At 62.1% G+C, this 27815-nt stretch overlaps 2 protein-coding genes across 3 annotated transcripts; one reads left to right on the top strand and one right to left on the bottom strand.

The window, feature by feature from the left end:
* Nucleotides 1–4970: 4970 nt before the first annotated feature.
* On the bottom strand, nucleotides 4971–10001 carry PRICKLE4 (prickle planar cell polarity protein 4). The gene is made up of 8 exons (XM_054176284.1): nucleotides 9942–10001; nucleotides 8760–8912; nucleotides 8460–8567; nucleotides 7865–8002; nucleotides 7555–7755; nucleotides 6660–6846; nucleotides 6178–6507; nucleotides 4971–5932 (listed from the first exon to the last, which is right to left on the bottom strand). Exons 1-8 carry the CDS (start codon nucleotides 9999–10001, stop codon nucleotides 5445–5447), a joined length of 1665 nt encoding a protein of 554 aa, XP_054032259.1. The 3' UTR covers nucleotides 4971–5444.
* A 5289-nt stretch (nucleotides 10002–15290) lies between these two features.
* FRS3 (fibroblast growth factor receptor substrate 3) lies at nucleotides 15291–23594 on the top strand. 2 transcript variants are annotated; one of them, XM_054176514.1, is made up of 7 exons: nucleotides 15291–15512; nucleotides 17797–17896; nucleotides 18105–18193; nucleotides 18970–19156; nucleotides 20297–20458; nucleotides 21046–21203; nucleotides 22637–23594. In XM_054176514.1, the coding sequence occupies exons 3-7, from the start codon at nucleotides 18128–18130 to the stop codon at nucleotides 23555–23557; spliced, it is 1494 nt and encodes a 497-aa protein (XP_054032489.1). In that variant the 5' UTR covers nucleotides 15291–15512; nucleotides 17797–17896; nucleotides 18105–18127; the 3' UTR covers nucleotides 23558–23594. The 2 variants fall into 2 exon arrangements, with proteins under 2 accessions (XP_054032489.1, XP_054032487.1); XM_054176512.1 differs by having other exon boundaries at nucleotides 17764–17896.
* The last annotated feature ends 4221 nt before the right edge of the window (nucleotides 23595–27815 follow it).

The following is a 27815-nucleotide window of genomic DNA, read 5'->3' as shown; positions in this document are numbered from 1 at the left end:
CCTGCTGTGCACCATCCCTCGGGGTGCTGAGGACCAGCACAGCATCACTGTGGTGTGGAGGAGAGGTTGGAACCACCTCTGCCGGGAGGGGAGGGTGGGAGGGCTCCTGGCTGCCCAGCCCTGCCCAGCATCCAGCATGGAGGGAGCCTCTCATCCTGGTTTAATTCTCTTTCCCTGTGCCCTCTCTGCAGCCCAGGGCATGGTGGGCTGGACCACCCCCACCCCACCCCTACGCTTATGGCCCCCAGGAAGCCTGGGACAAGCCACCCTGGAAGCCAAAGCATAGAGGAAGCAGGGGCAGAGGGCACCAGGTAAGGGAGCGGTGTGGGGGGGTGGGGGTGGCCACGTTGGGGTTCCCCTACACAGCTTGGGTGGCCACAGCCAGAGGCTTCCTCAGGAGGAGCTGAGTGCTGTGCTGGGGAGGAGGGACCATGGCAAACCCAAAGCACTCCATGTGGCTCTCTCTTCACTGGTGATGATTTGCCCTTGCAGCTTCGTCCCCAGGACCCCAGACCCTTCCCTGGTCCTTGGAATGAGGAAGATGAGGCATGGGGACCCCGCGGCTGCCCCCCGCCATGCTTCTGGGATAACTGTGAAGGCAACCCAGGACCTGAGGACTTTGCAGAGGACTGCTACCCAGTGAGGGGCTGGGGGAGGTGGCAGTGGCTGCAGGGCCGCGGGCAGGGGCTGGGTGAACTGTGGCAGGGGCTGGGTGAACTGTGGCAGGGGCCACTCACTGCCCCGGTGACAGTGCTCAGGGACAGCTTCTCCCAGCGCCGCAGTGGCAGCATCCCTGTCCTGCTCCATGTTTAAACCCAACCCATGCCCTGCAGGAGCCTGGACCTGACTCCTTCTGCTGTTCTGAAATGCCCAATGAGGAGCAGCACCCACCCTGGCCCCCACCCTTCCCGGCGAGGTAGGTGCCCGTGCCGAGGGCGGGGGGCACTGTGCGGCCGTGGGGTGCTGGGGCCAAGCTCTGCCCTGGTGCACAGCCGAGGGCTGGTGCAGTGCTGGAGTTGGCTCTGTTCAGGGCTGGGGGAGGTGGGGGAAGGGTTGCAGCAGAGACCCCTCCCAGCCTAAATCCCCAGCCCTGGGGCTGCTTTTGCTCCTGCAGGGAGCGAGGAGGCTGCTCCGGTGCCTACCCAGAGCCTCGGGGCAGATGGTGGTGGCGCCCTCGCCGTGGCCAGCGAGGGCTGCCCAGAGGCTATGTCCCACGTGCCAGACCCTCCAGAGGTTTGTGCTGAGCCCCTGTGGGCTGTCAGGGCCCCCACATCCTCATCAGCATCTCCTTGGTAGTCACCAGCATCAGTGACCACCAGCATCTCGTGGGCAGAGCAAGGAGTGGCCCCGGTTGTGTTTCTCGCTCCGCAGGGAAGCAGCCATCCTCCGAGCCAGTGCTCCCTGAGAAGAGCCAAGTGGGGGTCAAAGAGGACCCAGAGCACCCTGGGCCTCCCCAGGCACTTCCTCCCAGCAAGGATGGTGCACAGAGCAGGGAGCAGACAGCTCAGGTTGTGGGATTTTACCCATCCCAGCCCCCGTCAGTGATCCGAGTTTGCATGGCCTGAGCCCTGCCTGCCGCTGCCATAGCCCTAACCAGCAATGGTTTCCCCCAGAGTCCACCAGAGGGGGGTGAGAAGGCCTCAGAGCCCCCCCAGGCAGCCAGCACCCCTCAGAAGAGCTCAGCCACTGATCCCCAGGCTGTGACAGAGGCTGCAGAGCCGGAGCAGGCAGAAGAAGTGATGCTGGTAGGAGACCTCCCCCCTCCCCCGGGGGCAGGCAGGGATCTTGCACCCCTGGAAGTGCCTGGCTTGAGACGGGGTTCCCTTGGCCAGAGTAATGTCCTCCCTCCCTCCCTCTCTCTCATCCAGCACTTTTTCTTCCCCTTGCTGCCCCTTTGCCAGGCACAGGAATTCTCCTGTGCTGCAAGGCCTGATGTTTCCCTTGGGTTTTGGCATCCTGTCTGTCCTGCCCCCAGGACAGACCTGTGCCAGCTCACACCACTGCATGTCCCCAGGTCCAGCCAGGAGCCAGGCAGAAACCTGCAGGCAGCAACAACCAGGACCTCTCTGCTTTGGAAACAGAGCAAGCAGCACCAGAGAGGAGCTCTGCTGGGCCAGGGCAGCCCCTGCAGGTAGGAGCATTTCCTCTTCCCACCCAGAAGCAGTGCCCAGGGGAGGCAGCAGCTTGCAGCTCCCCCTGCAAACCCATTTTGCTCCTTGCCATGCACTGGCAACTCATTGGGAATGCTTTGCACAGGTGGAGCTGTGCAGCCAGAGTGTCCCTAAGGCAGCTGCAGGTGCTGGGTCCCATCCCTGTGGTCCAGCAGCCCCTCCAGAGCCTGCCAGGAGGGTCTGCAGGGCAGCTGGCTGCACTGGAGAGGTGGGTGCTGGGCTCTGCCCCCGCCCCCAGGGACAGCAGTGTGTGCCAAGTGCAGCTGGAGAAGCTGCCCACAGCGGGGTGAGTCTTGGCAGGTGGTGGGCAGCTCCGTGGTGTGTGCCCCCACCCTGGGTGAGAACCCCTTGAGGGCACTGCTGCTGGCAGCCCTGCCCCCCCTGCTCCTCCTGCACAGCTCTTGCCTTGCCCCAGCCTGGTGCAGGGCCCCTCCTGGTGCGTGCTCCTCACAGCCACTCTGAATCTGCTCTGTTCTGATCCTTGGCTTTGCCTCTCCCCTGTCACTGCAGGCCCCTGGGAGCAGTCCCTGCCCAGCCTGCATGCAGACCCCCTTCCAAACCCCCCTGAGAGACTTCCTCTGCTGAGTCCATTGTCCTCCTCTGGACTTCTGACTGCAGTTCAGGGAGCCCTGAGAGTTCAGAGGGAGCCTCCTGTTCCTTATCTCAAGGCCATGCAGGCGGAGGAGCCTCCCCACTGCCCCTAATCTCTCTGGGCTCCCTGCCTCCCTCCTCTGGAGTTATGTGGGGCAGGGATTCTTGTGCCTGGGTGCCAGAACCTGAGATGTTGACATTCTCCTTCCCTTCATCAAGCATCTCAGTGGCCTTCAGCTGCCTGAAAACCTGCAGGTCCCTCCGGGGGCCACCTTGGAGCCTGATGCAGAGCCCAGCCAGGCTTGCTCCAATGCCTGCACCACACCAGGGCCCTCACCACGGACTCAGCACCCTCCTGGCTCCAGTGAGACGAAGCCAGCACAGGCTCAGGGTGCTCCCCAGTGCTCCCCTCGAGGCATCCCCAGGCTCCAGCACAGGGTAGGTGCCCTGGGCTCGGGGACACTTCTGTGGCCCGGGAGCAGTAGGATCCCTCTGGGCTCTCTGCAGTGCGGCTGGGGCTGCAGTGCGGCTGGGGCTGCAGTGCGGCTGGGGCTGCAGTGCGGCTGGGGCTGGGGCTGCAGTGGGGCTGGGGCTGCAGTGGGGCTGGGGCTGCAGTGGGGCTGGGGCTGGGGCTGCAGTGGGGCTGGGGCTGGGGCTGCAGTGGGGCTGGGGCTGGGGCTGCAGTGCTGCTGGGGCTGGGGCTGCAGTGCTGCTGGGGCTGGGGGCAGAGGCTGTGGCAGCCCCAGGGGCTGTAACTGGGAGGGAGGCCAAAAAACCAATGAGAGCTGAGAGGGTGCTGGAGTGTGAACGAGCCAGGGGCTGGAGCTCCAAGGAGAGCAGTGCAGGGCAGCTTCATTACAGCTAGCTGGGAAGAGAGATCTGCCAGGGGAGCTCTTGGCAGTGATGCTGCTGGGGCAGGGGGCAGCAGGGGGGCAGCTCTTGCAGCTGAAGGCTGGTTATTGGTACTGGCAGCCCCAGTCTGGCCCTAACCTTGACCACTTGCTCTGCTCTTCAGAGCATCTGACCCTTCTTCTCCTTTTCCACCCCCCAGGCTGCAGGCAGCCAGCTCCAGCTGGGCTCCAAGCCCCCAGCAGCCTCCCCAGCCAGCGCTGACCTGCGTTCTGCTGCTGTCCTGGCCAGGAAGCAGGAGCTGGAGCTGGTGAGTCCTGCTGAGCCCTGCCTGAGGCACACAGGGGCTGCCTGCAGGGCTGGGGGCTCACTCTGGGGGAGAAGCAGTGCTGGGGGTTGTGAATTGGGCACTTTTGGGGGCACCCTCCTGGCTGCAGGGCAGGGTGGTTGTGGGCAGGGTGGTTGTGGGCAGGTTGTGGCTCTGATGCTGCCAAGAGCCTCATGGATCAGCCTCGGGGGGGTGGGGTGGGGGAATATCCCAGGGGGGTGCAGTTGGCTGCTGGGTTGGAGGTTTTGGGGTGCCCCTTGCTGAGCCCACGCTGCCCCCCTGCAGTCATACCAGCAGTTCAGCCTGACCATCGCAGTGGTGGCCACGATGCTGCTGCAGAAGGAGCCCTCCATGGAGGCACCCCTGGGGCTGGCACTGAGAGCCAACCTGCGCCAGGGCAGGATCCATCACCTCCGGGAGCTGGAGAACTTCATCAGCAGCTACGACTCGGCCGCCAGAGCGAGGGCACCAACACCCCCAGCTCCTCAGCCACTGCCAGGCGGGGGGCAGGGGAGCATGCTGGCAGGGCAGGGGGCCTGTGATGGGGCTGAGCCCTCCTAACGAGGTGGTGTGGACATGGTGGCACAGCCCCAACCCCTCTCTTGGAGCTGGAGGAGGAGGTTGCTTTGGTTCAACCCTGCCCAGGCCTCTGCGTGCAGCAAAGGGGGAGTTGGTTTTACTGGAGGAGGGGGGGGAAGGAGAGCAGCTGCAGGGAGCTCCCCTCTGCCCCAGCTCCTGGCTCCTTTCCTGGTTCCCAGGGCTGTGCTCTGCATCCCTGGAGGTGCTGGAAGTTTTCCATTTAAAAATAAAGCAGTTGTGACCTTTGCTGCCCTGGCTCTGCTCTCACTGCCCTGGGGCTGGTGAAGGAGGGGTGAGCCCCCCCAAGGGGGAACCCCCAGCTGGGGAAAAAGGATGGAGGTGCCCCAGGGCTGCCATGGTCAGGGACCCTGGGTGGGGAGGAAGGGGGCAGACATGTGGCATCTCCTCTGTGTTCAGATTTCAGCCAGGCTTTATTGGAGCATCGTCAGCGGCAGCAGCAGAGCTGCCCCCCCGGTGCCCTCCCCACGCTGGCAGCAGGATGGAAAGCAGCTGGCAGTGGTGCTCCCCCTTCAAGGAGGTGTCCCAGGGGAGGATGTGAGCCTGGGGGCCAGCTTGCCTCCTGTCCCCGTGGGTCCCCAGCAGCAGCCCCCCAGGCAGCAGGACGGTGCGGTGAGGAGGACGATGCAGGCAGCTGCCCTTGTCTTAAGCCCCCAGCCCCTTCCCTGCCTTCTGGGATGGGATCCCTGATGCCAGGCTGCCAGCTCTCTGCTCCCTGCCTGCTTTACCTGTTCCTAACTGCCAGGAGTTGCAGGCTGTGCTTTGCCAGCAGCTGCCAGTGGGGAAAGGATCCCAGTGGCTTCTCCCCCCCAGCCTGGGGCTGCATCCAAAATGCACTGGGAATGCGTTGGGACCATGGCAGGGGCTGGCAGTGCCAGTTGAGGACCCCCCCTCCCCAGTCCCTGCTGCTAGGACACACTGCAGTGCTTGCTGCTGCCCCGTGGCTTCACTGTCCTGCCCCCAGCCCTCCCCGGGGGCTCCCTTCCCAGGGAATTCATCCCAGGTTTGGGAATGGGCTTCCCAAAGAAGAATCCCTCTTCGTCCGAGTCCGAAGATGAAGAGCAGGTAGGGCACCAGGAGTCCTCCTCCTCGGTGACGTCTTGCAGGTCGCTGCCGTCCAGCAGAGGGCCGTGCCGGGGCGGGGCCGTGCCCCCTCGGAAAGGCGGCGTTCCATCGCCTGGGGGTGCTGGGGGAGCAGGGCCCCCCGAAACCGAGCGGCCCAAGGCTCCAGGCTCTTTGGGACCCTCTGCATTGGGCTGGGAGGTGGAAGGGTGGCCGGGTGGTGGTCCCTGCCCCCCTGTGTGCACAGCATCCCTGCTCTGCTCCTTAGCAGCTGCTCCGTGGTCCTCCAGGCTCCGGAATGCTGGATGCACAGGGGCCGGATCCAGAAAAGCCTCTGGAAGAAGGAAAGCAAGGATGGGTGAGGAAGGGATGCAGCAGAAGGTTCTTCCAACCAGACCCCGGCTGCCAGCGTTCACCATCCAGCAGGAGGGGCTGGGGGCTTTGTCATGGCTGCTCCAGCCCTGGGGTGGGCTGCTCCCATGCAAAGCACCCCGCAAGGTAGCCAGGGGGCCGCGCAGAACCTGGCCGTGCTCCCGCTGCCCTCCCACCACGCAGCGAAGGGAGCAGGAGGATCCCTACCGTCCCCTTCCCCCCGCTGCCTGCAGCCCCCCGCCGCCGAGGCGCTGCCCGTCCCTGCCGCGGTCCTGCCGGTGGGGCCAGCCCGGGAGAGCGGAGTCGAGTCGGGGGATGGAGCCGAAGCGAAAGCGGAGTCGGAGGAATCGGAGGTGGTGCTGGAGGCGGCGGAGGACACATCCCGGCCCAGGCTGCAGGTCTCGGAGCAGAAGAGCCGTCCGCGGCGGGACGTGAGGGGCTGCCCCCGCAGCGGCTTGCGGCAGAGGCTGCAGCAGAAGCAGGAGGCTCGGGCGTGCCAGTGGAGCCCTTGGTGGGTGGCCTCCTCGCTGTCAGCACCTGAGGGGCAACCGTGAGTTGAGGAGGAGGCCTTTCCCACGGCCGTGTGCCAAAACCCAGCCCCCGCGCCCCGCCGCGGGGCTCTGGCTCCGCAGCCCTCCCAGCCCCGGTCCCGCCTGCCCCAGGGGTCCGGGGGACGGGGAGGGTCGTACCGATGAGGTCCCCACAGGCTTGGCAGGGCTCAGCGAAGAGGCTGTCGAAGCAGGCGCGGCAGCAGGGGCGGCCGCTCCGCATCACGTAGCGCTGCCCGCCCAGGGGCACTTCGCACTCCAGGCAGCAGAAGTGCTCCAGGTGCCAGCGCCGCCCCTCCGCCTCGATGCATTCCTCCATGAAGATCAGCTGGAAGGACACAGCACATCCTCTAAGCACCGGCGGGACCCGGAGCCCAGAGGGTGCTTTGCTGTGCCGAGGAGCCGGGAGAGGCTCCTTGCAGCGCGGGTTCTCTGCCAGGCTCGGGATGGACCTCTTCCTCCTGCCCACCTCTGTGTCTTGTTGGGGTCAGTTTTGGGCCACTCCCTCCAAGATGGACATTGAGGAGCTGGAGCAGGCCCAGAGAAGGGCTGGGGAAGGGTCTGGAGAATAGGGCTGGTGAGGAGCAGCTGAGGGAACTGAGGGGATTTGGGCTGGAGGAAAGGAGGCTGAGGGGAGACCACACTGCTCTCTACAGCTCCCTGAGAGGAGACTGGAGCCAGGTGGGATTGGTCTCTTCTCCCAAGGAACAAGTGATAGGACAAGAGAAAATGATCTCAAGGTGCCCCAGGGGAGGTTTAGGTTGGACTAGGGAAGAAAGTTCTTCCCTGAAAGGGTTCTCAAAGCCTGGCACAGGCTGCCCAGGGAGGTGGTTGAATCCCCACCCCTGGAGCTGTCTCAGAGAGGCAGAGCTGTGGTGCTGAGGGCCAGGGTTTAGAGAATGTTTGGACTGGATGCTCTTAAAGGGCTTTGCCAACCACCATCTGATGATTCTATGCTTTGCAGCCCCCAGCCAAGCAGAGGAGCTTTGAACAACAGCCCAAGGGAGGTGGAAGCCTCCCCCTGCCTGGCACCCACCTGGTCACAGGAGGCACAGCGAGGGCGGAAGAGCTCAGCGTGGTGCCGGCCGCAGTAGATCCTCCCATCCTGCTGGAAGTAGATGAGGTCCACCAGGGGCTGGTGACAGAAGTGGCAGGAGAAGCAGGCTGGGTGCCAGAACTGGTCCCCCAGCCGAGATGCCAGAATCCCTGGGTCCCCTTTGTTCAGCCTCCTGCCACACTGCAAACAGAGGTAGGAGGAGGAAGGGTTCAGGGTCAGGCTGCATCTTGGGGAGGGGTCCCCAGCGTAGGGGTGCAGCCTGGTGTTAGGAGGGGGGTACCTCTCTCACCTTCTTGCAGGGGCAGCCATGGCAGGGACCTGGCACAGGACATGCCAGCCCCTGGCCCAGGGCCTCCCTTCTCCGTCGGGCGCTGAAGGCTCGCAGCTGCCTCCTCTCCTCCTCGGCGAGGCCGGGGCAGTACCGCTCCTGCACGGGGGGGGGGGGGGTTGGGGGGTGCAGGGTGGGCAGCACCCAACAGCTCTTGTCAGCAAACAGTGGGTGTGGGGATCAAGAGCACCCTGATGAAGTTTGCAGATGACACCAAGTGGGGAGGCTGACACTCCAGAAGGAAGAGCCACCCTGGCAGGAGGCCCTGGGCAGGCTGCAGGACAGGGGGGGGCTAGCAAGAACTCTGTGGAGTTCACCAGGTCTAGCACCTGGGAATGCACAACCCAGGAGTGCAGCTCAGCCTGGGATCCACCTGCCTGGAGAGCAGCTCCGTGGAAAGGGAGCTGGGGGTCTCGGTGCACAAGCAGCTCGGCAGGGGTGAGCAGGCTGCTGCCGTGCCAGCTCGCTGCAACTCCAGCAGCAGCTCGAGAGGTTGGATCAGACGACCCTCGGGGTGCCCCCTGGCAGTCTGAGCTGCCACAGTTGTGTCTCTTACATCACAGTCCTGGGGAGGCAGCTGCTGCAGGAGGGCTCTGGCGCGGAGCTGGGTCCTGGCGGCAGGCGACAGAGGCGGCGGCGAGCAGGTGCCAAGGCACAGGGGGACCTTGGGGGGTGGCATGGCACAGAGAAACACAGAGCAGGGATTGGGGGGGGGAAGGTGCTCCAGGCTACTAAAAGGTGTTCCTTCCCCGGGGAGGGGAGGATCTGCTGAGGGTACCACCCACGGGTGGCACTCACGGGGCTGGGGGAAAGCAGGGAGCAAAGGGAGCCCTGGGAGGGGCAGGGCGCTGCCCACCTCGGGTGGCACAGGGTCCGGGGGGGGCTCCAGGTACTCTTCCAGGGCACAGCCGGAGTCGCTGTCGGATGAGGGTGGTGGGAGGCCGGTGGCAGTGCTGCAGGCAGGGAGCTCATCTCGCTGGGGCCATGCAGGGCTCGGCAGGGACATGAGCTGGGGAGAGAGCATGAGGGCTGCGGAGACCCTCGGCGAGGCAGGGAGCAGGGGTCTGCCCCCAGCATAGGGATCAGCTCCCCCTGCCCAGCAGGGACCTTTCTGTGTGTGGCAGCAGGACCAGCAGCTCCTTCTCCCAGAGAGGGACCCTGAGGGAGGTCCAGCTGGGATGCTGCTCAGCACCACCACAACCTCACAACCCTCGGCTGACCCACGGCAGAAGTCTGAGGGGCTTTGGGGGGCTGCTCCCTTCGGTGCAGGGCTTAGAAGCAAGCTGGGGGGTGGGAGCCTTTGTCTGCTGGGGCAGGAGGTGCTCGTGGGGTGCTGATGGGTTGAAGCCAGGCAGGGACAACCCTGAGTGCCTGTGCTGAGGCTGGAGCAGGTGTGGGGAAAGGGCACCAGCCCTTTGCCCACCCACAGTGGGAGGTTTCCCCCAGCTGCCACCAGCCCTTTGCTGGCACTGGTCTGGGGGCCTGTCCCTGAGCAGGGCACTGGGAGGAGACCGAGGTCTAGCCCGGTTTGGTGGAAAATAATTCCCTCCCTTGGGGCTGCTATTGTTCTGCCCTGAGCTGCTGTTCCTGCCCGGGCCACCGGCTGGCCCAGCCAGCGCCACCTCTCCTGGGTAATGGCTGTGGAATGGGAGCCAGTCCGGCCCTGTCCCCTCCTCCCCAGGCAGCGCCGCGCTCCGCAGCTTCCTTCCTGCCTCGGCTTTCCCAAACAAAGGCGAGATGCTGATGAGGTGGCTCCTGGGGCTCCCTGGACGCTGGCCCAGAGCCTGACACCCTCTGCTCGTGCTTCCTGCCCTGGTGGGATGTGGGTGGGATGGAGCTGAGCTGCTGCTCCCAGTGCCGTGGCCAAACAGCCCCGGACTGACCCCCTGCAGCACCCACCCTGGACTGATCAGCTGCTCTGGAAAGTTTTATCCAGCAAGTGACTTGGCACAGGTTCAGGATGAGGCTTGAGAGGTGGTCACCCCCAGGCCATGGACCTGGATCTCCTGCATTGCTGCCACCAGGAGGACCAGCTCACTCCTGCGCTGCCTGCTCGCTCAGGGGCTGTCAGGGCCACCCTGGCCATCACCAGGAGCATCCTCGCTGCTCCCAAACAGCTGCAGCACCCCTGGCTCAGGCCCTGCTCCCAGCGTGCTCCCTCCACCACACCTGCCCCTTCCCACATACCATCTTGGGGTGCTGGGGTGTTGCACCCTAAGCTCTGGGGCTGGGAGCAGGTGGGATCAGCCCTGAGCAGCTCAGGTTTTCCTGCCGTGCACCTGGGTCAATGATTAACGCTGCAGATTGGCTAAGCAGCAGGATGAAACAAAAGGGCTGCTTGCTCCTTCCTGGGGTTTGGGGTCTGCCAGCTCAGGGATTAGCTCAGTGAGGCTGCAGAGCTGGCTGTGCTGTTCAAGGCTGTGCTGTTCAGAGCTGTGCTTGGCTCTGGAGAGGATAAGGGTGAAAGAATCTGACTGAACTCTGTGGTTTTGCAGCCCCAAGAGAGCCCTGGCCTTGCTGGCTTGGTGAAGGACCAAAGTATCACGGCTGGTGCTGGCCCAGTAGCCAGCCTTGGTGCTGCAGAAGGATGGATGTGTCCCTGGGGATGCTGAATGGAGACATTGGTGGGCTCAGGGACCACTCCCAGCTCTGCTGCTGCCTTAATTGGGCAGCATGTCTCTGCTTTTCCCCCTGGCAGGAGGTGGATGGCAGCCTGGGGCTGTGCTTATTAAGCCTCCAAGCTGTATTTGTCTAAGCTGTTGGGGCTTTGGTGTAATTAGACCCCTGTGATGTTCCCTGGACTCAGCAGAGCTGGTGGTGCCAGGGTGGCTCCAGCCCCATGGCAGGGTGCACAGGACACCTTTTCCCAGGGCTGTCAGTGGGGAGCCCAGTGGGGTGGTGCTGGGGGGGGGTGGAGGGGCCAGGGCTCCTGGCTGCTGTGAACCCATGGGGGTGTGCTGGAGAGCCCAGCCCAGCCTAGTCTGATGTGATTATGCTGGCTGGCAGCCGTCTGGGCTGTAGTCAAGTCCCTGTAATTAGCCCCAGACGGTGGCAGAGCTATGTGCTTCCCATGCTAAGGAGCCAGGCAGCCCCAACAGGTCCTTCTCCTCTGCTCCCCATCCTTGTCCCCTCTTCCTTCCTGCCCTCCCTCACTCCCTCCAGGCAGTGCTGCTATTTCTCTTCCCTGCTGGCCTGTAGAAGGGATACAGGGATGCTCCCTGCCCTCATGGAACAGGGACTGGAGAGCCAGGACCTGGCATCAGGCAGAGGTGGCAGGAGCTGATCCCCCCCCCCCGTCAGTGCAGAGCTGTGTGCTGGAGGTGCATCCCTTGAGAAGGGACCTGCAGGTCTGGCAGGCTGAGTGCCACTGTTTGTCATTTGCTTTAGAAGCCTCTCCTGCTGCCCCTGGGAGCTCCTCAGCTCCCTTGTGCTCTCCCAAGGGTGGGCAATGTCCCCACCATGCTGCTCTGCCTGCTCACAGCCTCTTGGTGTTGGCAGGGCTGCAAATAGCCACCCAGGCTCCAGTCCTGGTGCTGGCATCACTCAGCTCCCAGGCCCTGCAGAATTCCCCCTCCTGCTCCAAGCCCATTCCCCACACTAGCCACAGCCCTTTGTGAAGCAGTCACAGCTCCCTGGGTACCATTATAAGATTCCTGGGAACAGGAATCTGTTTTGGCTCCCCAGGAGAAGCCCCCTCCCCCCCCAGCTGGCTGTGGGAGCGTGTGTGGGCTCCCAGCCCACCCCTGCCAAGGTCACACATTAACTTGCAGTGCAGCCACCCCAGCCCATTCACATGCAGCACAGGCTGCCTGCTGCCAGCACGGCCAGGGGCTGAGCTGCATCCCTGCCATGGCCTTTGGTTTTTCTACAGTCCCCTCTCCATCTTAGAAGGAGCTACCTGCAGACCCCTGAAGCCTGTTTTTCCTCCCCAGCCCTGAGGAAAGCAGAGGGCTCTCCATCAGCCAGGAGAGCAGATCCCCTTTGCAAGCACCCAGGAAGCTCTGGCAGAGCACACAGCTCTGGATCCACCACCTCAGCCCCTTGGAAGCTGTTTTCCCTTGAGCTCCTGTCAACACAGCTGCGATGGAGGCACGGGGAGCCAGAGAGCAATAAAGATGTAGCTCTCCCAGGGTGAGATAAGCTGAGGTCTGGCAAGGTGAGCTGGAGCAGCTAGTCCTGCAGCACAGCCCAAGCCAGGCTGCCCAGGCTGGAGCCTGTCTCACGAAGGAGCCTGTGGTGGCTTTGGGACCGGTGATGGCCCCAGGTGGAGCACCACCGGGCACGGCAGCCTGGAGGGGCAAGGTCATCCGCAGCCCCTAAATGATGGAGGGGGAGCCCCAGCATCCTGTTCTGCCCTATGGCAGCGGGTCACCAGAGCCTGTTCGCTCGCCAAGGGATGCGGCAGAGCTGCGCAGGGCTTTTCTCGGGGTGCTTTTCCCCCTCCCGAGCACGCAGGCAGGGCCGGCTGCCGCGGCTCGGCGGGGAGCAGCAACCCTTTAACCCTCCGTGGTCGTACACCCGTGGGTAGGAACCGGGACGATCTCCCCCCACCACCACTCCCCCGCGGCCACCGGGTTTCACCTTGGCACGCTGGTGTGCGACGGGGCCCCAGCAACTCCAGTAAAAAGCTCTGCTGCCAACTCCGGAGCACCTCCTCCCCACCGAATCCTGGGTGCAAGAGGGGTGGCAGAGCCAACATCCCTCCCTGGAGACCCCCTGTATCCGGGGGGGGTGCAGGGCAGCCCCGCCGTGCCCATGCACCTGCCTGCTCCGGGACATGGAGGCGCCGCACATGGGCACCCACAGCCTGCAGCGGCAGAGCCTGGCACAATGGAGCAGGCACCGGTTCCTGCTCTCGGGATGGCGCTGGGGGACGCATTTGCCCCAGAACAAAGGCCGTGAGGGGCAGAGATACCATTCCCCCCCACACACCCTGCCCCATGGAGGCAAAAGCAGCCGAAAACACTTCCCTTTTCCCGCGCTCTCCTCCCAGCAGCTCCGGGACGGGAGCCCCGCGCTGCCCTCCTCCGCCTCCCGAACACCTTCTTTCTCCCAGCTCAGCGCCGCATCTCGGAGAAGCCATCCCGGGAAACCCTTCCCAGCCTCACCTACCTGCCCTGTCCCCGGGGGTCGGCGCGGGGGCTCCGCCGCTCCGGGCTCCGCCGGTCGCTCCACTTGCCCGCTCTGCTTGGGGAGAGCCGAGGGAGTGGAGCCGGAGCAGGGAAAACTCTGCAAAGCGAAAGGAAAACATCCACGCTCAGCCAGGGAAACAATTTTTTTTTTCCCCCCCTCCATCCAAATTTTTTTTTTTTCCATTCTTTTTTTTTTTTTTTTTTTTTCCTCTCTCTCTCTATTTTTTTTTTTTTTTTTGTAAATCCTCCTGCCCAGGAAACTGGCTCCGTGTCAGCCGGGGTCCTAATTACAGGCTTTTTAGCCTAAATCTACAGAGACAGCCAATGGCAGGGAATCCCAGAGGCAGGCAGGGAGGGGAAGAGCGAAGGATGGCGGAGGGGGGAGGTTGGACATTAACCCTAGAGGGGAAAGAGCTCTCTCGATGACATCTGGCTCGCTCCCTGCCTCTCATTTTCCGAGCGTCCGCGCCCTGCCCTCCATCTGCGCCTCGGCTCACCCCAGGTTGGTGTTTTGATGATTTATTTATGTGGTGTGGGTTTCTTCTTATTTTTTTTTTTATGATCCGGGCGGTGATTTATTTTCCTGCCTGAGATCAGAAAGAGCTAAAGCTTCATGAAAGAGGGGGAAGTGTCATTACGCCCCAATTTAGAGGTGGAGAAAGCAAAAAGAAAACCCAGCCCCGACACTTTGGTTGGGCTCTCACAAAGGAGTTAGCCAGAGGCAAGTGAGGGTGTCCCAGTTTTTGCAAGCCCTGAACACCTGAGGAGTCTCCCAAAAGCCATTGAAGGCAACTTTAGCCGCGGCAGCTCTGCTCAGGTGGAAGTTGTCAGAGTCTCTGAAGCTAGGCAGAGTCTTTTGTTGTGAGGTGCAGCTGCTTTTTGGGGAGCCCTGGGAGGTGCAGCTGGCTCCTGCACTCTGTAGGTCTCCGGGATCAGGGTCAGGGCTGCAGCTGAAGTCTGTAGCGATGGTAATTTGCGAGAGGCGGTGGCCAGGCTCTGCTGGCATGGCTGGGAGGGGCTGTGCAGGGTGGTGGTTGGTGCTTGGGGTGATTACACTGCTCATGGGTGGTTTGCATCTTGGCAAAATCCCCTGGGCAGGGAAAGAAGGAGGAGGAAAAGGTGAAGAGGCTGCTGAGCATCTGCCCTCTGTGCTTCCCCGCTCAGGCTCCCACTGGGGCTGTTGAACCAACCCAGGAACACCAGAGTCTCAGCTCTGCACTGGGGAAGTTAACCCAGTTTGGCTTCACTGGGAGGTTGGTCTCTACAGCTTTAGCTTGACCTGTTGGCTGCTCTGGACCTTGTACCACCAGCTGGTGCTGGGCCCCCCACCTCCTCCCTGCTGCCAGCTCCCAGCCCCCCTCTACACGGTGGGAAGACGACTTGCCAAAGTCCTCCTTAGGAGACCTGCCAGGCAGAGGACTCAGACTCCACAGCTGGGTCAAGTTTGGCTTTCTGAGGTGGGGCTGAAGCCACCACCCTGGAAACGCTGCGGGGTCCCCGTGGGTGAGGTGTGGCACCTGGGACACGGTGCGTGTGACAAGCAGGACACCAGCCCGAAGGGCTTCCCAGCTGCCAAAGAGCATCGTGGTGTGAGCAGCGTGATGCCAGCAGCAGCTCCGCAGAGAGGGGGCAGAGCTCCAGCGGCTCGGTGCTGGGGCAGACTGGCAGCACTCATGTGGCAGTGCCGAGGAGCCAGCGGCTCCCACCCCGCCTCCGAAACTGCTCCTTGTGGCCTCCGCGTTGTCCCATTGCGTGTGCCCCGAACCCTCCTGGAGGGCTGGCACCTTCCCGTGTGCCCCATCCGAGGCCATTTAGCACATCGGCAGTGCCAGGGCTGCGTCAGGACATGGGCACCCGGGCACCCGCCGGGGTGCTCCAGGGGGGCGGTTGCCCTGTGGGACAAGCTGCCGCTGGCTGTGCCGGTTTAGGGCTCCGGTGCTGGTGGAACTGGGGTGGATGGGGCGCAAGGATGCTGTGAATGGGGGCGGCTGGGTTCAGAGTGCGCTCAGCGCCCCCCGCCTCACACCCCCAAACCCCCCTGCACTGATCCCTTAGAGCACCTCCCCGCCCCAGGCGCCCCCAAGCTCTTTCCCCCTCCTGCCTCTCTGCACCCCCAGTCCCCCTCATGCCCCCCGCCCTCTGCCCCCGCCGACCCCTGCCCTGGCCCCGCCCCCCACCGCGGGGCCCCCTCCCGCCCCCGCCCCCTGGCGGCTCGGCGGACCCAGCACGCCCCCTGGCGGCCGCGGGCGCTCCCAGCCCGAGCCGCTCTAGGCCGCGGGCGCCGCTCTCGCTGCTCCCGGCGGGCCCGGCCCGGGCTGGGGCGGACGCGGCACTGGCGGCGCCAGACCCGCACCCGGTCCCCGAGCCCGAGCCCGGGCCCGGCAGGCCGGGCAGGGGACGGGCCGGGACGGGGACCGGGCGGCAGCGCAGAGGCCCAGGCCTCAGCTCCCGGGCGGCGGAGCCGGGCAGCGCCTCAGGTACTGACCCTCGCCGGGGCCTCCCCTCGGCACCGGCCGTATGGCCCCCGGCCTCCCTCCCCTCCCTGTCCCCCATCCCCGTCGTGATCCCTGCTGTCCCCTCGCACCCTGGTACCCCCACCCCGAGACTCGCCCCTGCTTCACAGCCCCCGGCTGCCCCTGCCCCCCCCCCGCTGCCCCTTCCTCCCCCCTCCGCCCCTTGCCCCCCCCGCAGCCCTTCTCTTCGCTCCCATGCTGCTGGGGGGCCCTGGGCACTGCCTGTCACGGGTGGGCTGGTCTGGGGCCAGGCACATTTCCATGTGAGGTACCCCTGAGCCAGGGGCTCAGGGCAGTCACAGAGGCTGTTGGGGTGCTCTGGCTCTTCGGGGTTGGGCAGAGCCTCTTCTGCAGTCCCACGTTCAGGGGCATCACTTGAAGACAGGAGGAGCAGAAGGCATGAGGGGTCTTGGGCTGGCTGGGGGTAGAGGGTTTGGGAGAAGAGTGAAGCCCCCAGAGGTGAGCTGTGGTCTGGGGACTGGGCCAAGGAGGGCTGCAGAGGTCTAAGGAGGGTTTGGGGTTGGATCCTGGGAGAGGGGGAGGCTGGAGGGGAGCCTGGGGCTGCTGGTGTTGGGGGGCACAAGCTCTTGCTCTCAGGGAAGTGTTTGGCTCTATCAGAGTTCCACTGCTTTAGGCTCTGGACTGGCAAAGAGGCTTCAGGAAGGTGCTTGCTGGAAGCACTGGGCAAGAGGCTGGAGCCCTGGGAGTCTCCATGTCTGTGTGAAAGGGATGCTGTTAAAATATTCAACAGCAGGGAGTAGCAGGAAGCCCTGAGAGAGCAGCCAGGGATCTCACAATGGCTTTTCCCCCCCCTAGTTTGTTCAGTTCTGACCATAGTGACAGCTGCTTAGGTGACAGCAGTCCAGCCTGGGCAGACACAAAAGGAGAGAGCACCACAGGGAGAGAGGAATCAAGAAGAAAGGAGGAAAAGGCAGCATGGTTCTGACAAGATTTTTCCCTTCACTAAGGGCATTGATGAGATGATAGGGGGAGGGCAGAGACAGGAGAGGACAAGGCCCCTGGTGAGCAGGTTAGATAAAGCAGAGAGGGTTCTGTTGCTGAATCACTGATCAAAGCCTGTAAGGTCAGCAGGGAGTAAATCCATGCTGAGTGTGGAGCAACAGCTGGGGTGGCAGGAGCAGGATGTGGTGGTGGCAGGGAGTGTGGCAGGGGTGATGTGCAAGAGGGCAGGCAGCAGCTGGTTTGATTTGTGCCTGGGCTCCTTCAGCTCCTTCAAAAGGAAGCATTCCTCTGCTGGGGGACTTGGCAGGGTCAGGCTGGGGTAGGAGTTCTGCAGGGGCCAGGGGCAGGTGAGTTAAATTCTCTGTTGATGTGAAAAATTAAATGGGACCCCTTGGTCAGCTCTTCCCCCTCCCCCCACCCCTCTCTGTGCCTTAAAGGAGCCTAAGGGCAGCCCTGCAGTGTGGTGTTGCACAGAGGTGTTGCTCCCTGCTCCATTGTTCTGTTTGGAGCTGCTGCTGAGGCAGATCCTGGTGTGGCACAGCTCAAGCTGTCCAGCAGCCTTTACTGCTCCAGTGCCAGGCTGGTTATCCATATGGCTTCCCTCTCTCACACCTCGGGGAGCTGTTCCCACCAAATAACCTGTGGCAGCCTCTGGTGTTAGCTGCTGCTGGATGCTCTGCCCTGGAGTGGATTGGAGTCCTTCGAGGCTGCATCAAAGGCAGGAGTGTTGCTCCCAGCTCCTGTGTGCAGCTCCTGCCTGCTGGATGCCTGCACTCACTGACTGCTGCCTGAGAGCTGAGTCCTGATGTTTGCTGGCATCCAACTCTTCCCAGTCCAAAGCAGAGCAGCTGTTGTGTTCCCTTGCTTGTCCTCTGACCCTTAAGGACCTTCCATCTTCTGCAGGCACCTTCACATTCCTGAGGAGCAGCTGCATGTGATCCCTGGGACCCTCACTGCCCCCAGCCATGCAGGGTTCCTGCTGGGGCTGATTTGCACTAGCTCCAACAAACTCCACTCCTGTGCAGGGCCTCACACCCAGGAAAGCAAACCTCCCTCATGTTCAGGGGCTGTAGGTTGTGTGCTTCTTGAGGAATCACAGGAGTGGGCTCTGCAGGATTACTTTCTGCAGCCACAAAAGTGCAGCTGGGCAAAAAAAAAGCGTGGCTGCCTCCCTTGGGAGGAGGAGAGCTTCAGCCTCACACACACACAGCTTTGGGGGCTTCATTTCTCTTCCTTGTGCTCTCCTCCCCAGGTGGAAGATGGAACTGTTTCCCTTCTGCTTTAGGTGACTGACACCTGCTTGCCATGAAGTCCCAAAGGAGATAGAGGGACAGCAGTGGGAATTTCTTCTCACTCCTCCAAAAACCTCCAACAGTTGCCTAATGGTAAGGAAGCTGCTGGGATTGATCAGCTTTGTGTCCTGTGGTGTCCACTGCTTGAGGAGCACACTGCAGAGCTGGGATCCAAACCCCCTGGGGCACGTGAAGGGGGAGCAAGGAGGATGCAGGTTGTAAATGCTGCATGCCCAGAGGGGGTGGGAGAGGAGGGGGGGTTGGAGGTCTGATTGGCCTCTGTTTTGTGTCCTCTGGCCAGGGATTGCCTCTCCAGCTGGCGTCATGGGGAGCTGCTGCAGCTGTCTGTGCAGAGACAGCATCCCAGACAACCACCCCACCAAATTTAAGGTAAGCACTGTGCCTTCAGCCCCACCAGGAGGCCTGGGAGAGCAGAGCCCAGCGTGGGGCAGGCTGCAGGCATGAAAGCAAACCTCTGCTGGGGCTGAGGAGTCTTGCACTGAGGTATCACTCAGTAAGATTGTGAGGGGAAATAGTGCAGGTGAAGGCTGACCTGCTGGGAGGCAGCTCTGAGGAGGAGGACCTGGGAGTGCTGGGGGACAGCCACCTGCACATGAGCCAGCAAAGTGCCCTGGTGGCCAAGAAGAAACTTCCCTGGTGTGAGGCTGCTGGAGGCCTGGAGCAGGCTGCCCACAGAGGCTGTGGAGTCTCCTTCTCTGCAGAGCTTCCAACCCCCCCTGGCCATTGTGACCCTGGGCAGGCTGCTGTGGCTGCCCTGCTGGAGCAGGGAGGTTGGACTGGGTGAGCTCCAGAGCTCCCTTCCCACCCCTCTGTGCTGGGTTTGGGCCTTGCAGCTCTGTTACTGTTGGGATTAGTTGGTTCCTTTCCCCTTCCCTCTGCTGCAGCTCTGTTTGTGCTGGCAGCTGAAATCACCTCTGTGCTGAGACTCGGCCCGAGCAAGGCAGGTGGGGAGCTGGAGAGAAACCCTTTTAGTGCTCAGGGCTGCCTGTGCTCAGCCCCAGCAGCACAGCTGCCAGGCTCCTGCCCTCCAGCGCTGCCGGCCCGGCGCCGGCTGCCGGCAGCAGCGAAGGGCGGCCCCGGGGCGGGGCGGGGGGGAGCCCGCGGGGGCTGCTGCGCCGCCGGTGGGAGCCCTGGGACCTCTGCAGGTCACCAACGTGGACGACGAAGGCAGGGAGCTGGGAGCGGGGGTGATGGAGCTGACGCAGCGGGAGCTGCTGCTGCACACGCACAAGCGGGACGCCGTCCGGTGGCCGTACCTCTGCCTGCGCCGCTACGGCTACGACTCCAACCTCTTCTCCTTCGAGAGCGGCCGGCGCTGCCAGACAGGCCAGGGTGAGCCTGCAGCTTCCCGGAGGAAGGATCTTCCTCTCCCCCTGCTGTCCAGCCCTGGGCTCCCCCAGGGGAACCACCGGGGAGAAACCAGCAGGGGGCTGAGAAGGGACTGGAAGGGCTGAGGAGAGCCCTGGGGCTGTTGAGGCTGGAGAGGAGCAGCCTGGGAAGGGATCTCATTAATGTTTCCAGCGACCTGAAGGGTGGCTGCCAGGAGGGCTCCAGTCTCTCCTCAGCGGTGCCCTGTGTCAGGCTGTTGTGGTGCTGCTGCTGTGCTCTCTCTGCCCTGGTCGGTGCAGGCCCTGCTGGGGGCTCTGCACTCTGTGTCTGGCAGAGCTCTGTGGCAGCCAGGGGAAGGGTTTGTGCATCTCCCTGCTGCTCTGCACAGGGATGTTGTGCACAGGGAAGGGAAGTGACTCACCCAGGACTACATGTGCCAAGTCATCAGCAGCTCTGGGTAGAGACTCCAGTTTCACAGTGGTGCCTGTTAGCTCCTTTCCCACTCTGCCTCTCTTGCTTCTATAGAGCTGAAGGCTTGCTTGGCATCTGCAGCCCTGAGGAGAGAGAGGGGGAAGAGAAAGTTTGTTTCCTCACTCTCTTGAATGCCCTGGGGGGCATGAAGAAGAGTGTGGGCAGCAGCTTGAGAGAGGGTCTCCTCCTCTGCTCTGCCCTAGTCAGGCCACACCTGGAGTATTGTGTCCAGTTCTGGGCTTCCTCCATTCAGAAGAGAGGGAACTGCTGGAGAGAGTCCAGGGGAGGCTGCAAAGCTGCTGAGGGGCCTGGAGCAGCTCTGTGAGGAGCAGAGGCTGAGAGCCCTGGGGCTGAGAGCCTGCAGAAGGGGAGCTGAGCAATGCTCAGCAAGAGCTAAAGGGTGAGGGGCAAGAGGCTGGGGTGGTGGTGCCCAGGGACAGGCCAAGGGGCACAAACTGGCACCCAGGAGGTTCCATCTGAACAGGAGAGAAACTTCTTTGGTGTGAGGCTGCTGGAGGCCTGGAGCAGGCTGCCCAGAGAGGCTGTGGAGCCTCTGGAGAGCTTCCAGCCCCAGCTGGCCACTGTGTCCCTTCCAGCCCCACCATGCTGAGGTGGTGTGTAAAGCAGGATTGTGAGCTTCCCTTTCTGACCTCCCCCTCTGTTACTCTGCAGGGATTTTTGCCTTCAAGTGTTCCAGAGCAGAGGAGATCTTCAATCTGCTTCAGGACCTGATGCAGTGCAACAGCATCAACGTCGTGGAAGAGCCTGTGGTCATCACCAGGAACAGTCACCCCACGGAGAGGGAGCTCTCCAGGACCCCCCAGGCACCCAACAGTAAGACTCCTTCGGTGTCTGGGGAGCAGAGGGGGGAACACAGAGGTGTGGGTGATGTCTCCTGGTGTGGTATGACCCTCTGGAGCCCACAGAGCTCTCCCCAGTGCTGCCTAGCTGCTGAGCCTTACCTTCACGTCCACCTCTGCCCCATGCAGTGTTTATTTGAGGGCCCCACTGTGGTGTGGGATTTTGTTTCCAAGGAGACAGCAGCAAAAAGGCCTTCAAGCAGCCAGCTGAGCTGTCCCCCCTTGGCTGCTTGGCCTCTGGGCTGCTGGCAGCTGGCCTCTGGGAAGCAGCACCTCCAAGGAGCAGGCTGTTCCCAGGGGAAACCACATCTGGAAGAGTTGGGCTTTGCTCAACTCCCATCCACACTGGAAGTGACTTCAGGAGTTTTGAGCCAGAGGGCCTGGCCCTGGGGCTCCTGTGAGGGGCTCCTCTGTAGGGGTCTTCCCCAGACAGGCTGCTCCTGACTTGCAGGGTGCAGCTGAGAGGCCAGCTGAGGCCAGCTCGCTCTGCAGATGAGGTCAGCTCTGTTTTGTATACCAAGACAATGCTCTGATGCTCCTCTGCCTTGCTTCTCCTCCCAGCTCTGGGGTACACTGTGCAGGGGCTCCCCAATGGCTTCCACAGCTTCCCTGCAGCAGCTCTGTCCTACGCCGCCACCCGGCGCCCCTCCGCCAGCAGCCTGAGGCACTCCTCTGTGGGGGAAGACTCCACTCATGCCCTTCTTGGGGCTGAGGAGCAGGTAAGCCTGGCTTGTCCAACACTCAGCTCTTTGCAAGCCATAAACCTGCAGCTTGTTTCACCAGCACAGGCCTCTGCACTGCTGGGTTTCCCCCACTCCAGCAGAGCTCAGGGGATCCTCGTTTCCTCCTCAGCCTTTTGGGCCTTTTTTCCCCTCTCCTGCTTCATTTTGCTCTTGTGGACTTCTGCTCTCTGAGGCTTCAGTAGAACAGAGGCTCTGCCAAGGCTGGCAGAGTTGGCTTCCTTGATCCAGGAGTATTTAGCCATTATTGAACAGCAGCACTTCCCTTGTGGGCCCCAGTCAGGCTGCCTGACCTGTCAGCCCCTGCTGCAGCCCCCAGGCTGATGTGTGGATGCACAGCCAGGCTCAGACTTTTTTTATTCTACCCAGGCTCAGACTCTTTTTTCACTCTCATGTTGGATGTTTAGCTCTTTGCTGTCAGCTTTTGAACTTCAGCTTTTCCCCTCTGCCATCAGGGAAGCCCTGGCAGCTGAGAGGGCTGCAGTGTGGCCAGAGGCAGCTGCTCAGGGAAATACTTTGAGAGTGGCTTTGATTTTTTGTTCTGTGCCACATGCAGTGAGCCTGAAAGGACACAGAGCTGTTGGAGTGAGCCCAGAGGAGGCCACAAAGGTGATCCAAGGGCTGGAGCAGCTCTGCTGTTAGATTAGGCTGAGGCAGCTGGGGGTGTTCATCCTGGAGAGGAGAAGGCTCCAGGGGGACCTCAGAGCAGCCTCAGAGCTGAAGGGATCCTGCAGGAAGGCTGCAGAGAGACTTTTGCTGAGGGTGTCTGGAGCCAGGCCAAGGGGAGATGGTTTGAAGCTGAGGGAGAGCAGGGTTAGAAGTTCTGCAGTGTGAGGGAGGTGAGACTCTGGCACAGGCTGCCCAGGGAGGCTGTGGCTGCCTCCTGCCTGGGGGTGTTGAAGGCCAGGCTGGGTGAGGCCTTGAGCAGCTGAGTGTAGTTCAGAGGTGTCCCTGCCCATGGTGGGGAGGTTGGAGGGGATGAGCTCTGAGCTCCCTTCCAACCTGAGCCCCTCTGGGATTCATTCTGTGATTCTGTGAGGTGTCCTCTGTCTCCTGCAGTTGGACTCCTTTCTGTCTCTCCTTCAGCCCCCAAGTCCAGAACTGGCTTTTGTGTTTTGCTTCCCAAAATCTTTTCCAACTGTCTGAAAGCCACAGACTCACAGAATTGTTTGGCTTGGAAGGGCCCTCTGAGACCCCTGAGTCCAGCCAGCAGCCTCCCACCACCACGGCCACCGAACCACGTCCCCAGTGCCACATCCATGTGTTCCTTGAACACCTCCATTCTCTCCTCTCCTCCTGCTTCACTGGCCACTGAGAAACTCCCTCCCTGCTGCTTTCTCAGCTGCTGGCAGCTGCTCTGCTCTTGTCTCTTCTCTTCTCCTTTCACTGTCCCTCTGCTTCTCTCCTTGCAGTCCCACACCTACGTCAACACAGCCAGTGGTGATCAGGAGCTGAGGGGCCGGCATTGTATGCACTCCTTGCCTGAAGCCCACCCTCCTTTCCCCCCTAGGAACCACAGCTGCTCCCTGGAAGACCGCAGCCCCCAGGTCTTCCTGCAGCCAGGGGAGGTTAAGTTCGTCCTGGGTCCTACAGCCAACTGCAGACGAGTCTGCGGGCAGCGCCGGGAGGGCAGGACGCACTTCTGCCCCCCCAACAACAACAACAACGAGTGCGAGGAGGAGGAGGAGGAGGAGTGTGCTTCACCCCAGTGTGTCTACCAGAACGTCAACGGCTTGCTGCCCGCCGCCCCCTCCGCGCTGTGCCGGGGCCGGCGCCCGCAGCCGGCCCGGCAGGAGCTGTGCGGCCGCCCGCAGCGCAGGGCGGCTCTGCTGCACTACCAGAACTTGCCGGCGCTGCCCCCGCTGTGGGAGAGCCAACCCCTGCGGCGGGCACCGGAGGAGCCGGGGGGCGCCGGGGAGGCGCTGACGCCGTCCCCCAGCGGCTGCTCGGAGAGCGGGGAGGAGGCTCCGCTGCACGGCGGCGGCTCGCTGGGCTCCGGCGGGCGGCGGCGCGGAGGAGGCTTCCTGCCCCGGGCCCGGCGGGGCTGCGTGCCCAGCGTCTTCAGCTTCGACTTCCCGCGGCCGCGGCCCGAGCCGCCGCGGCAGCTCAACTACATCCAGGTGGAGCTGGAGGCTGAGCCGCGCAAGGGACAGCAGAGCCTGGCGACCCCCTGCGCGCCGCCGCCCGCCGCGCCCCCGGCCCGCCGCACCGGCTCCTACGCGGTCATCGACCTCAAGAAGACGGCGGCCATGTCCAGCCTGCAGAGAGCCCTGCCCAGGGACGATGGCACCGCCAGGAAAACTCGGCACAACAGCACTGACCTGCCCCTGTAGGGCGCCCCGGGGGCCGGCGCCGTGCCCTCCGCGCCGTGCCCTCCGCGCCGTGCCTGGGCCGACTGCCCTTGGCCATTGCCTTCTGCTTCCCTCTTTGCCCCCTCCCCGGCGCCACGGGATGGCTCCTCCAGCTGATGTTAAGGCTTGTCTGTCTGTCTGTCTTCCCCTCTCCGTCTCTCCCGTGTAGTTTGGTTTGCAGGCCCCCTGGGCTATGTGATGGCTCTGTTGGGAAGTTCAGTTGCTGGTGAGCAGCAGGGGCAGGAGGTGGCTGCAGCTCTGGGGGCAGCCTCGAGTGGGCTCAGCCCTGCAGCTCTGTGCACAGTGCCAGCAGCCTGGCTGCAGAGGCAGGGCAGTGGCATGGCTGAGGTCTGTTTCCTAAGGCAAGTTGCTTTTGGGGAGCTCCCCTGCAAGCCAAGCCTCCTCCTGCTGGATTTCACTGGAATGGGTCAGGCACTGGAAGAGGCTGCCCAGGGAGTCCCCATCCCTGGAGGTGTTCAAGAAACCTGTGGCCATGGCACTTAGGGACATGGTGGTGTTGGGTTGAAGGTTGGCCTGGATGATCCTAGAGAGGTCTCTTCCAGCCAAAACAGCTCTGTGCTTCGTGCTGTGGACCCCCACCTGAGCTCTGCAGCCAGGCCCCTCCAAAGCCCAGGTTTGCTTTGGGGTTTCACTGCCCCCTGAGGAGTTGGGAGCTCGTGCTGTGGTCTTTCCCCCCTCCACTTGCCCCTCTCTCCTGTTTCCTTGCAGCTCATAGAAGCTTTTTCTCCTTCTGTCCCTCTCTCAGATTCGATTTCAATCAGGCAGCTGTAGAAATGAGTAGAGGAGGACAACCAGCCATGGGCACAGACACTGTGATCACCTAACCCCTGACCTCCTGAAGAGCCTCTGCAGTGACAAAAAGAGGAGGGGAAGACCACAGCCATGAGCCAGGAGTGGGGTTGAAAACTTCAGTGCTCCCACACCACCTCTTTGGCCTTCCAAGGCTGCTTTTGGATGGCTGTTTGCAGCAGTGTTCCTTCTCCATTGGTTTGTTTGTTAATGATTCATTTGGTAAATGTTCTTTTTTTTTCCCCCTCCTTTGCATCCCAAGTGCTGAAAGTGCCAAAAGTTGCTGCCAGTGTGAAACCTGCTGGGGACCAGACCTCAGAAGAGGTTGCTGGCTGTGCTGTGCTGAGCTGAGCTGCACTGTGGGGTGGGGGGAGTAGAACAAAGAGCAGCTGTGAATCAAGACATTCATTTGTTTATTTATTAGTGTTGCTGTTTTAAACTGGGCCTGGCTGTGGCAGGGAGGGAGGGAGCTGGGGGAGTGTGAGCAGAGCTGCCAGGCAGCTGAGCTGGGGGAGCTCTGTCAGAGTCGTTGCCTCCCTCCCTCCTGTGCCTGGCTGAGTCCATGAGCAGTGTTTGCTCAGAGGCGCTGTGCAGTTGGTTTCCTCCAGCTCCAGGCTTGGGAGGGCTCATTTTGAGCTCTCTGGTGAATTTGTGGCCTTTGATGTGTGGCTGGTTTGGGTTTTTTTCCCCCCCTTGTGATAGCAGGGCTGAGCCTAAGCTGAGCTGTCAGGCCTCTGTGTGAGGTCCTGTGCAGGGTCTCTGCTCCCCTCCCCTTGCAGGATGTTTCTCCACACGGTGCCACCCTGCAGGCTGATCCTTCCCTGCATGGCTCTTTGCCCTCAGGCTGTTTCCATGAGGCAGAAGTGCTGTGGGATACTGAGCTCCACCTTTCTGCTCTTCATCTTCCTCCCTGGGGTAGGAGTTGAGAGGGCTGTGAGGTGTCCTGCTGCCCGCAGAAGCGTTGCCAGTCCCTGCTGCCTTCTCCTCTCCCCTCATTCCGGTCAGTGAAAGAGGAGAGGACCTCAGCACCCAGCTGCAACCTGCTTCTGAGACCAGGAGCTTGGTTTTCCAGATGGTGTTTGGAGCCTTTGTGGGTTGGGTGCTGTGATGTCACCTGGAAATGTGACCCTGTTGGGAGGCAAGGACAGGAGCAGAGGGAGAGCAGCCTGAGCAAGGCTGTGCCTGTGTTGGAGGACACAGACTTCTTGGCTTGCTCTTGCACTCCAAAGTGCACCCAAGGCTCAGACTCTTTGGGTTGGTTTTGTTTCCCCTTTATCTGTGGATTTTTGGGGAGGGCCTTGTGGTTGTCTTCCATGTTCTTCACCCCCCCAACCCTTGTGCAACCTCTGGCTGAAAGGAAACCCAAGTCAGCTCTTTTTGTGTCTGTCCCAAGTGACTTCCTTTTGAAGGGGGAAGACAAGAGCTGTATCTCCCTGCCCCCCTCCACCCAACCCCAGCTCTCAGTTAGGGAAGCAGGAGGAGAAAAAGTTTCTTTCTGTGTAAAATGAAGCTGTGGAAAGCTTTAGAGAAAGCCTCTGAAGGAGGAGTTTCTGAGCTGGCAGTGGCAGCCAGGGCAGTGCTCTGGGAGCTCCCCTAGGGACCTGCCTGAGCTGAGCAGTGCAAAGTCCTCCTTCCTCTCATCCCTCCAGGAGGGGGGCAAAGGATGAAGTGTCTGCTGGTTCCATGGAAGAGGAGGTGAAGCTCCTTGCCCACCCCCACAGGAGGCTGGCAGCTTGGCTAACCCCAGGCAAGATGTGTTTGACCACAGCTGCTGCTGGGTGGCAGCTTGGGAGCCAGCAGGGGGGCCTGGGGCTGCTGCTTGGGGGCTCCCTGTGGCCCCCAGCCTGGGATGAGGCTGGTGTGAGGGTCTGTAGCTGCTGTGAGCTCCAGGGGTCAGGGGCTTCCTTGGCTCCCAGAGAGCCCTGGCTGCAGGCCTGTTCAGGTGGCTCTAAGTCAGCTTTGCCCTGGGGCAGCTGGCTTTGACCTTCTGAGCTGCTGCCCTCCAGACAAGCTGAGGGGTCCAGCTTGTGCCTCCTGCTCCTGTGGTGAATCTGATGCTCCTCCACCTCCTTGTCCTTACAGATGAGGAAACACAGAGCTCTCAGTGACCTGGTGGCTTCCCTGCTGCATGTGCCTCTGTGTCTCATCCTGTGGTGCCCTCCCTGGTGGCTGTGGGTGAGGGACAAGCCCTGCTGGCTCAGCAGCTTGGCTCAGGGGGGAGCACAAGCTGCTGGCTTCAGGAGCTGTGCTGACAGCTCCTTGTTTGCAGAGGGTTCGTTTAATGTTTAAGCCATGGAGTGTGGTGCAGGCAGCTGGGAGACCACTTGGCAGTGATGGCTCTCAGGGAGCACTTTGGGTTCAGGCCTCAGTGATTTCTGTCACCACTTGCTGTTTTGCTTTGCTGGGAAGCTCCACAGCAGCGATGCTGCCATGAGGCAGCCGGGGCCCTGCCGGAGCTGCTCCGTGTGTCACCGTCGAGGGGCAGGGGCAGGCTGGGGCTGTGTCTGACCCGGAGGTGGCAGGTCCTGGGGCAGCAGGGAGGAGCAGAAGTGTCACCGTCTGGGCTCTCGCCCTGCCTGGCAGCCTGCGTGGCGCTGGCAGTCTCACAGCGTCCTCTAGTGGCCGCGCCTGAGATGCTGTCAGCAGAAACCAGCGCCGGGTTGGAAGCTGAGGATGTAGGTTCCTCGAGTCACAGAGTGCTTTGGGTTGGAAGGGACCTTGAAGATCGTCCAGTTCCAACCCCCCTGCCGTGGGCAGGGACACCTCCTGCTAGCCCAGGTTGCTCAAGGCCTCTGAGCTGGCATTTTCTAAGCCCTTCAGGAACTCTCTGGTGTCTTCCCTGAGCTCCTTTCTCTTCTCATGAGTGGGGTTCAGGGGGTGGCTTGGAGGGCAGCCATCTGCTGCTGTCTTAACCTTTCTAGTGGTTCTTGTTTGGGTTTTGAGTAAGTCAGTGGAACCTCTCCCCCTGCTGTTCTTCTTCCCTGGTGAGTGCACAAACCCTCTCACCCCAAGAACCTCTGGGCAGGAATGCAGCTTCTCCTGGTGCTTTGCTGTCTTCTGCCATGGGAGGGGGGGGTTGATTTGTGGGGTTTTAATTCCCTTCTAACCCATTTTATGTGGCTGCTTTGCTCCCCCCCCCCCCCCCAGGGAAGGAGGCTGGAAAGTCTGTGAGCTGTGGCTGCCTTCCAGGGAGAGGATGGCCAAGGAGAGGCTGGATTGGGAGGGGTTGGAGGATCAATATCTCTGCAGGGAGACTTGCCTGTGCCATTGGTACTGCACTGTTGCTGCTGTCCCTGTTCCCTAAGCCATGCTGCTCACTGGGAGAAAACCCAGCCCAGGCCTTGCTCCTGCAGCTTTCTGTTCTCAGCCATTCTCTCCCCAGGTCTTTCCTCTCTCCCTCTGTGTTGATGTTGCTCAGCCCTCTCAGGTG

This window comes from Dryobates pubescens, chromosome 35 (genome assembly GCF_014839835.1).
Source record: "Dryobates pubescens isolate bDryPub1 chromosome 35, bDryPub1.pri, whole genome shotgun sequence".
Lineage (NCBI taxonomy): Eukaryota > Metazoa > Chordata > Aves > Piciformes > Picidae > Dryobates > Dryobates pubescens.
Note: the sequence above shows the minus strand (reverse complement) of the source record. Positions and strands in the feature narration are given on the sequence as shown.

What these genes read in the sequence shown, in the direction of transcription:
- PRICKLE4 (XM_054176284.1), bottom strand. Translation starts at nt 10,001, where the DNA reads ATGCTCCTGGTGATGGCCAGGGTGGCCCTGACAGCCCCTGAGCGAGCA. An exon ending in AGCGAGCAGGCAGCGCAGGA is followed by an intron (nt 8,913 to 9,941) that starts GTGAGCTGGTCC and finishes CTCTCTCCCCAG; the next exon opens with CTCATGTCCCTGCCGAGCCC. An exon ending in CGGACCCTGTGCCACCCGAG is followed by an intron (nt 8,568 to 8,759) that starts GTGGGCAGCGCC and finishes CCACCCCCCAAG; the next exon opens with GTCCCCCTGTGCCTTGGCAC.
- FRS3 (XM_054176514.1), top strand. Translation starts at nt 18,128, where the DNA reads ATGGGGAGCTGCTGCAGCTGTCTGTGCAGAGACAGCATCCCAGACAAC. An exon ending in ACCACCCCACCAAATTTAAG is followed by an intron (nt 18,194 to 18,969) that starts GTAAGCACTGTG and finishes GGACCTCTGCAG; the next exon opens with GTCACCAACGTGGACGACGA. An exon ending in GACCCCCCAGGCACCCAACA is followed by an intron (nt 20,459 to 21,045) that starts GTAAGACTCCTT and finishes TTCTCCTCCCAG; the next exon opens with CTCTGGGGTACACTGTGCAG.